This window comes from Phalaenopsis equestris, unplaced genomic scaffold (assembly GCF_001263595.1).
Source record: "Phalaenopsis equestris unplaced genomic scaffold, ASM126359v1 Scaffold000974, whole genome shotgun sequence".
Classification (NCBI taxonomy): Eukaryota; Viridiplantae; Streptophyta; class Magnoliopsida; order Asparagales; family Orchidaceae; genus Phalaenopsis; species Phalaenopsis equestris.
The window spans coordinates 86,170-95,698 of NW_018165413.1; the positions used below are offsets into that span (position 1 = coordinate 86,170).

Here is a 9,529-nt window from a genome sequence, read left to right on the forward strand (position 1 = left end):
ACACACACACACACACACACACACACATATATATATATATATTATCAACATCATATTGGCTGTTTTTCTTACACAATTAAGGTTCAAATTTAAAGTATCATTTCCAAGAGAAATAATTACGTGCAAAAAACATGTGAAACTTTATGTAAAGATTATATGAGTACACATCTACGTAGAACTATGTTTCGAGTATATGAATACAAAACTATATACTCTTGTAGATAGCACATACGACTAGGTATATAATTTGTACACAATATATTATTCTTTCCTTTTTTTTGTGTTTACTTGTTGCGGCCTACTCATCTTTTCTGTCATTCGGAGTCATCAGTCATAAAGATTTATAGTGTTCAATCATTGAAGTTATTTTCTAACTTCTCTAAAATTAAGCATTAATTCCTTTAGAAAATTCAAGTCTATTTATTATTTATTAACTATGTAAAAAACAAGTTCATGTCTCCCTACTATGCATCCAAATATGCAGTTCAGGCTAAAGGTGAAAAGACTAGGTGAACTCACCATGAATCAGGGTACATGAATCTCAAAGTTACTTGCTCAAGCTTATATGACACTCACCTTGCTTTGAAGATACTCGTTTGGGTGACAGAAGAAACCCACTAGTTCTAAGATGGTGACTCCTCATGTTCAGTTGGCGAAAATTTCAAAGTACTCATCGTACTTACTTCGATTATGATCACCTTATCCACATATTTATATTTAAATATTTATTTTTTACTAGGTTAAAATGTAGGTTCTCCTTTAGTGTCTTAAAACCCTTTAAATATCGATCAAAAGAGTCATTTTTAAGGGAGACATGTACTTTGTTGTTCTAGTCTATAGAATACGATCCTTCAATTTTTAAGTCCTTCCTCTTTTTATTTTCCCTTCTTTTTTCTGTTAGTGTTCCACTAATTTTCTTTTGTTCTAAGTTCGGGGTTTGGGTATTGTCACTGAGATACTTAATTTTAAAACAATTTTTGATTAATTGATGCAAAAATAAATCAGTTATTACAAAATAATTTTTGATACAATAAGCATTAATTGATGCAAAAATAAATCAGTTATTACAAAAACCATATCAGCCCAATGTAAAAATTTTCTTAAAAATAGAAAATCAGGTGTTTGTGACCAATAAATAATTTGCAGAGATGGAGGAGAGAATCATAAGGATGATTTTGAACGTTTTACAGTCTAGTAGAGCAATCTCAAGGGTAGAGACACTAGAAGTATCTTTGAATTTAATTACACGAAGGCAATACTCAAGCATTAGAATACTAACCTATACACTATTTGTGGATGGACTTATTATCCCAACATTGATGGGGAGTCTGGTTGTTTGCCTAGGTGAGTCAAAAGTCAAAATCCTCAGCTTACAAATGCCTTCTATGAGGAAATTGTAGAAATCATGTCTCCAATGAAGTTCAAGCTTCCCTACTTGAAGTCTATAAAGGAATAATGGACTTAACTAATCATGTAGCCTACTCCGAATCGGCCTCCTCATTACTTGCTATCATTGACACTTTAAAATGTTGTATGTTTTTCACCCTTTTCAAAAAAGTGTCACTTCATTGGTTGCCAAGAGTCATCCTTCACAGGATGGTTGGCCAGGTCATACTATTTCCATTCTCTGCTTGCTTGATTAAAGAAAAATTAGTTTTTTTTTTCTTCTTTGAACATTTGATGTTGTTTAGTTAAACTTTTGTGTTTTTGTTTGTTGAATTGATTGCTATGTTTATTATTTGTGTTTTTTTGCATGATTTCGGCGCCTGATTTAGCTTGAATATTGTATTTGTATTTGTTATTGTTTTTATTTTGTTGCTTACTGGAAGAATTTAGTATTTGTTTTATTTTGAGATGTTATTCGGTTCCTCTTTTTAAAACTTTATATTTTCTGTTGTAGATCCCTCTTGGAAAATTATTGGACTCTGGCGAAGAATTAATTGATTTTATTTTGACATATTTTTCTATCACACAATATTAATTTGGTAAATTAAAAGGATTTACTAAAAAAAAATCATAAAAATTGATACAATACCCAATTTTATCAATTTTAAGATGATTTGATTATGCATTAGGTATATAAAAAAATCACCCGAAGCAAACGATATAAAATGATCAAGCCTAATTTCTAAGTTGTTTATATATATATATATATATATATCATCAACATCATGTTGGTTGTTTTCTTTTACAACTAAGGTTCAAATTTAAGTTGTCATCTCCATGAGAAATTATTATGTGTAAATATCATGTGCAATTTTTTGTAAAAATTATATGAGTCCACATATATGGCAGAACTATGTATTGATTATATGACTACACAACTATATACTCTTGTACTAGTACGTAGGGCTAGGTATATAATTTGCACGCAATATATTCTTCTTTCCTTTTGTGTTTAATTGGTGCACCTTACTCATCTTTTCTCTCATTCTGAGTCATCAAGATTTATAGTGTTCAGCCATTGAACTTATTTTCTAACTTTTCTAAAATCAAGCATTAACTCCTTGAGAAAATTCAAGTCTATTTCTTATTTATTAAATATGTGAAAACAAGTTTAATTCTCGACACTATACCCAAATATGCACTTTAGGCTAAAGCTGAGAAGACCAGGTGAGCTCGCCATGAATCAGGATACATGACTCAAATTTACTTGTCAAGCTTGCATGGCACTCGCCTTGCTCCGAAGATAATCTTTTGGGTGACATAAGAAACATGTTTATTTTGAGATGGTGACTCCTTATATTCGGTTGGAAAAAATTTCAAAATACTTATCGTACTTACTCTGATTAGGATCTCCTTGTCCACATGTCTATAATAGATTTATTTATTTATCTATTACAAGCTTAAAGTGTAGGTTCTCCTTTACTGTCTTAAAACTCTATGAATATTGGCTATTGAGTCATTTTTCAGGGAGATATATACTTTGATCTTCTAGCTTAGAGAAGATGATTCTTCAATTTTTTTACCCTTCCTCTTCTTTTAGATGGGCAATTACATACATGACACCCAAAATATTGTTGTTTACAAATCAAGCACCCTCTTTTATCCATTTTTCAAATTCTCACTCAAATATCAAAGGTCATGATAAAACGCCAAACCTTTTTTTTTTCATCAAATTCACAATGGTTTGATCGTGGCACGCATAAATGGATCGGTTTGGTAGTTCAAAAAATCACCTAGGTGCTTGATTTGTAAATAACAATGTTTCTTGTGGTCTATATGTAATCATCCCTTTTTTATTTTCCCCTTCTTTCTCCTTTTCCCCTTCTTCTTTCTCTTAGGGCTTTACTAGGTTATTTTGTTCCAAGTGTGCGGTTTGGGCAATTTTCCCCTTCTTTCTCTTAGGGCTTCACTAGGTTATTTTGTTCCAAGTGTGCGGTTTGGGCATTGTTATGGAGATACTTCGTTCTAACATCTTTTTTGGTGCATTAAGCATTAATTAATGTCAAAAAGGAAAAAAAAAATGTATTACAAAAACCGTATCACCCTAATGTAAAAATATACTTAAAAATAAAAAATCAGGAGTTTGTGACCAATAAATAATTTGCAGAGGTGCAGGAGAGGATCATAAGGATGATTTTGAAAACTTTGGAATGTCTACTAGAGCAGTCTCGAGGGTAGAGACACGGAAAGTATCTTTGAATTTAATTACATGAAGACAATACTCAAGCACGAGAATGCTAACCTCAACACTATTTGTGTATGGACTTATTGTCTCGACAATGATGGGGAGTCCAATCCTTTGCCTAGGTGAGTCAAAAGTCAAAGTCCCCAGCTGACAAATGCCTTCTATAAGGAGATTGCAGAAACTAAGTTTCCAATGTAGTTTAAGCTTCACACTTAAAATCGTGTAAAGGAACAATGTACCTAACTGACCATGTAGCCTACTCCGAGTCAACCACCTCATTACTTGCTATTAACGACGCTTTGAAATGTCGTATGTTTTTCATCCCTTTCAAAGAAGTATCACTTCATTGGTTGTCAGATGTCTTCACTTGATATGTTAAGTTAAAGATGGTGCTCATTGCTCAATTCTCCTATGACTAAAAACCCTTGAAGAACTTTCGGGCTCTTCCAAAATTGCAATAGGATTCGAGCAAATTTGAAAGAAACTTTATTATGAGATACCAAAAGGAGATATTAGAAGTCGAGGATATGTATACTACGAAAACCCAAGTTACCCTCACCAAAGGCTTTCGAAAGCTATTTAGGTTTTCCCCTCGTCTTTTATTGGGACTTGTCAACGACCATTTAAATGATGAGGAGTAAAATGATGTACTTGAGCTCTCTGGCTCATGCTTCTTAAGAGACTCTTTAACAAGGTGAGACTTATAATGAGTTTCAGGTGACGATAAAAATTTCTCCAAAAATCAGAATGAAAAGATCACACTTCCAGAATAATTCATATTACTATTTGAAGGCTTGGCAACCCGAGAAGCCATTAAGGATCATCAACATGTTGATTATCTGAAATAAGGGAGCGGAACAACTTGCTTGCAACTCTGCAATCCCACAAGAGAGCACCTATTTATCACTACCTAAGGGTTACCTTGTTACGAATATCATTGACTAAGCTTGTGGAGACCTTGCAAAGTGCCTGACCCTCACTTTAGTGGACACAATTGTGAGAGACCACTAATTGTTGCGCATTTCACAGGTCACAAGGCATGATATGGAGGACTTGGATATTTTAAGAATTTGGTGGAAAATAAAAGGTAGAGGAATGTGCCAATTTTAGTTCAGGCATTTCACATTATTGGCATGGTGCCAACCATTTTTGGAGGCGCGGAAGTAGAAGCACCTTGATATGTCTATGCTCAAACGAATCCTGTTGGTAGAAGTAAGCTTGGTGACTAGCCTTAGAGTGCCTTTCACCTGGTTCGTGTTCATAGCCTTTGCTAAAGCAGATAGAATGACAAATGAGAATCCCTCCGATGCAGCGGGTGTCACAATCTTGATTGTTATCTATTAGATAGGGAGCATATTGATTGATAGTAGAAGTTTTGTTAATATTGTTTTCGAAGGAGTGTTTGAGGAGATAAACTTGGGGTTGCCTATTTGGCTTTGATACCCATCCTTCGAATTTCTTTGAGAAAAAAAGGGAAACTAAAGGAATGATCATTCTATCCACCACATAGGGATAAATCAAATGTTGATTCATCATTATGGTCTATACTTATCTTGTTGTGGTCACATTTATAATAAATGATAATAAATAATATTGAGTAGAGACTTGATGCAAGGCTTGCTATCTCAAGCTATTGGAAGTGTACAAGAAAGAGTTGTAGATAGAAAATGATAGAGGTGGTGCTCTGAAGAGCTTCAAAGCCATAGAAGAAGTTCATGCCAACAAGTAAGGGTATAAACGAGCCGAGCTTGAGTGTGCCTGTGACCACCCATTTCATGTGATGATCCGTTTCCGTTGCTGGGATGAAGAAGAAATGAAAGAAATCGAAGGAAAAGAGAAAGATGAATCGAGCGGTCAGGAAGTCGGATAGGAGGGAGATGAAGCGAGAATTTGGGAAATTGAAATAAGGGGATCAGAAGCCTACACGGTGAGTTTGCCTATAAAAAGCAACAAGATAGAGACGATTATTACTTACCTGGAGATTAGAGAGTGCGAGAGATGAACACAAGTTGGAGTTTCCCTGTAGCCGAAGGAGGGGAGGACAGACAGCGGTGATGGCGTCGAGCAGAGAAGAAGGATTCAGCGTCGGTAATGAGCTGCAATTGAAGGAGGAGTTATGTCGAGCTTCAAGAGATCCGATGCAAAGAAGCAAGGAAGGTGGGAGCAGAACCTAAAGGAGACAACATCGAGCAGCTAGCGTACAAGAGCTCATGCGCGCGTGTTGAGGAAGTTTTCAGACCAAAGGAGAACTTAGGGAAGAAAAAATTGTGCGGGACGGGACGAGCTTAGGGGAGATCGATGGTAAGGTAAGGGTTTTAAATGATAAATTTAATATATTATTAAATATTACTTATTAATAATATGCTTTAAATAAATCAAGTTTTAAGTTAAAAAAGTTTTATAGTAAGAACTGTTAGGTTTTGATTTTATTTAAATTTTAATTGTTTATTTAATAATAAATTGTTACCCAATATAAATTTAAGTGTGTATATTAAAAGATACAAACTACATAAAGTAAAGTTGAATTAGAAGAACCAACTTTATTATCAATATTTTATTAAGCTTAAATTGTTTAAGGGAAATAATTAAATGAAGATAACAATTATGATAATAATAAAAAATAATTAAAATAATATTATACATCAAAGGGTCAAATAAAGGCAAATTGTCTTTTTATAATAAGATTAATATTTAATAAATTAATAATATATACTTATGCATTTGACTTTAAGTTTCTCATTGGAGATAAATGAAACGAACATTTAGAATTACCAGTGACCAAGGTGAGTATTCGTACTTTTAATCTATGATAATATTTTGGTTCTTGTGGGATTAAGGCTTTGTTGTTGTTGTTGTTGATGTAATCACATTATTAGGAATACTTGTAACTATTTAATACCATGCATTTGTGTATGTTATATATAGTATGTTGAATTGAATGCGACAAGCACATGAATGATATATTTATCATGAATGCTTGTATTCGCAAGACTGATTATGATGAAGTCATCCCTTGATGGTGCTAGTGAGAGAATACTAAGGTACCCGTGCACTTATATGAAAAATGATATTGATATTGAAGTACCTTAAGTGGTACAATTTTTTGACGGTGCTCTTGTGACGATTGTACAAATATAAATTTGTTGATCCAAAAGTGTCCGAAGAATCACACTTAATCAATAAAGCATATCAAGAGAGAGAGTGAATTGTAAAAGTGAGAGGATCTAGAGCTTTACTTCATGAAGTGGTCTCGTATTTATATGTATAGGAGATACCCAGAGTACATAATTACATTTTAAGCCCCCTTTCTATACAAAGAAACCTAGGGGTATTGAGGTTATTTGTATAATATATGTGAATGTATTAATAATGAATTTTATGATCGATTATTATAACTTTTGGGCATTAGTACATGTTCATTCATTCGGTCATGGCGGACCAAATCTCATGTGGACGATGTGAAGACCTCTTGATGGAGCCTATTTATTACTTTCCCTCAATCTTTGTCTTGTCTCCCTCGTTCGTTTGGTGATGAGTTGTCTTTCATTCGGCCTGACATAGAACCATCTTTCGTTCGACAAGGTAAACAATTGTCCTTCGTCAAATATGTACACAATCATTCTTTGTTCAACCTATTGTGTTGGTCGGCTCGCCGACTGAAGGGAGTGACTTATCAGAACGCTGAGATACTTCTTTCTTAACTTTATCTTTAATTTCTTACTCCAATAAGTAAATCAATGTTTGACTAGATCTTTGTATAGTTTGACTATGGGCCCCTCTTATTTGTAGTGTTTCTCCATTTTTCTCTGAGATTCATGCTGTTACTATCCTGTCATACATATTTAGTTCCCAAATTTTTTTGCTTTTTGATGGCGACAGCTGTGATAAAAATTAGAAAATTAAATACTGCAGTAAATGTTACTTTAAATTCATTTATGTCATAATCAATATTTAATAAACAAATTCTCGGAACTTTCGTGCACAGTCACCTACTAATAGAACGTTATTGGTGATCGCACTTCCCTCCTGCCCAAAGCTTCAGTCATTCCTTGTTAAAGCTGTTATGGTGGCAAGCAGTAAGAAAGCCCTCCCAGATGAACCGTTCGATGACATCCTGATGAAGGCTTTTAAGCCTACCGGCTAAGAAAATTCGTCCCTCGCAAATTCCTGCTAAAAGTCATCATCTCACGGGTGGCGGAGTCGGCGAACAAGCAAGGCATTCTGAGGGCAAAAAGCCTGCCAAGAAGAGGCGAGTAAAGAAGCTAGCTTTCAAGAGGGGGCTGTTGGACGATCGTGATGACGATGACGGGGATGACTCATTTGATTACATTCCCTTGTTGCGTTGGATGTTAGGTAGTGTATGACCGTTCCTCCTGTTGAGGCGAGTGGACAAGAAGGAAAGGATATCAATGAACTTCCATGGGCAAACCACGCGGGGATAAGGATGCTGTTGGTCCTTCTCAGATTGGAGGGATGAGAGTTGGGGGTGCTCCACCTATGCTTGGTTAGAGTGTCTCATCTTGCTCTGGTCTAAGTTGGACCGACTCCTTGGTACGAGGAGCTCGGTCATTTGACCTACTCATTAGATTTAGAGTGATTTGTTCTTTGCATAGTTTGACTTCTGTATTATGTAGACAACCTGATTCATGTTTTTGGCTCGCTGGAAGCTGTCGAGGGTTGGGTGCCAACTCGGAAAACTGCGGAGAACTCGTCAATGATCGGTGAATGAGAGGCGACCGACTCTGTGGTTTGTTGCATGGTCGAGACAACAAATTTCATTGCTCATGAAACCTAGACTCAGAAGGAAGCTGAGTCCTTGTGAAAGGCTAGCATGAAGGAGCTGAAGATGCAGCTGGATGCCCTTTTCGAGAAGTTGTTGCCTGAACTTCTTGACCTTAGGGTTAATGCGGCGGACCACCGGACTGAGACTGTGACCCTCCAAATGGAGACCGTGCACCTACGGGTGGACTTGGCGGACGTAACGGGAGGCATGCTCGGTTTCTCGATTCCAAGCCGAGGTCTACAAAGTTGATAGGTTATTGACTCAAGGGCTGGTTATGCCGCAGGCGGCCGACCAGCCAGTTGTAAAGTTTTTCTTAGCTGAATGAATACATGTTTTTATTTTTTATATTGTGGGCTTCTTATTTATGCGAGCATTTTAATTTTTTCATTTTCTGTGACGTGACATGGAGTTCGCATTCTCGAGCTACGGTCAACAGTGTTTCAACTTCTTTTTGAACCCTATATATATAGGGTTGAGGTCCTCTTGTGACTTCACTTTTTTATTTCTTCATCCTTTGGTCGTTTCTTCCTCTTTCGTCATTTCGTTTAGTGTTTTCATGGCTTCAAAATATCCTCCCCAGGCATTCAGGACAGTGCCAGCGACAGAGTGCTCCGTATTGTCCTCGACAATGCTTCGAGGCTCCAGAGGAGATATGTCTTTGCTAAAAGCTCTGGGATAGAATGATTGAGCGACTAATGATTACGGGGGACAACTCATTCTGTACCGCAACCAATTTGTTCAGGGACTTTGCCTCCCATTCTATTGCGAGCTTTGGGCCATTATTAACCATTACTATGTCATCCCGGGCCAAATTTTATAACAGTGGTCACGACTTTTTTTGCTTACTGTTGGAGGATGGAGATCCCTGATCGTGGGAACTTTTGTCGCACATGTTCTCTTTTAGGGTCCACCCGGATGGTTACATAAATTTCACTTCTAATAGAAAAATCCGATTGATTGAATTAGAAAACAAGGTGAAGAATTGGAAGCTTCATTTTATTATGGCTTTGGTGAAGGACTGGGGTATTCTCGCTTGCCCATTCAACAAACCATATAAACGACAAAAGATATCTCCTCAAATCCGAGGTTTGGCGTCATTCGTGGAGGGGAAAGAG

The 9,529-nt window shown here is 36.1% G+C and overlaps 1 protein-coding gene across 2 annotated transcripts in view; it reads left to right on the forward strand.

The window, feature by feature from the left end:
- LOC110032580 (CBL-interacting protein kinase 23-like) overlaps nt 1-9,529 on the forward strand; it is a 39,490-nt gene that overhangs the window by 1,564 nt on the left and 28,397 nt on the right. Inside the window, exon 1 of one of the 2 annotated variants that reach the window (XM_020736250.1) lies at nt 1,588-1,608. The exons of the other annotated variant lie outside the window; for it this stretch is intronic. Within the exon in view, the coding sequence (XP_020591909.1) occupies nt 1,597-1,608 (12 nt within the window). The 5' untranslated portion in view covers nt 1,588-1,596. Of the gene's footprint in view, nt 1-1,587; nt 1,609-9,529 lie in introns of those variants that run through there. 2 annotated transcript variants of the gene reach the window in all.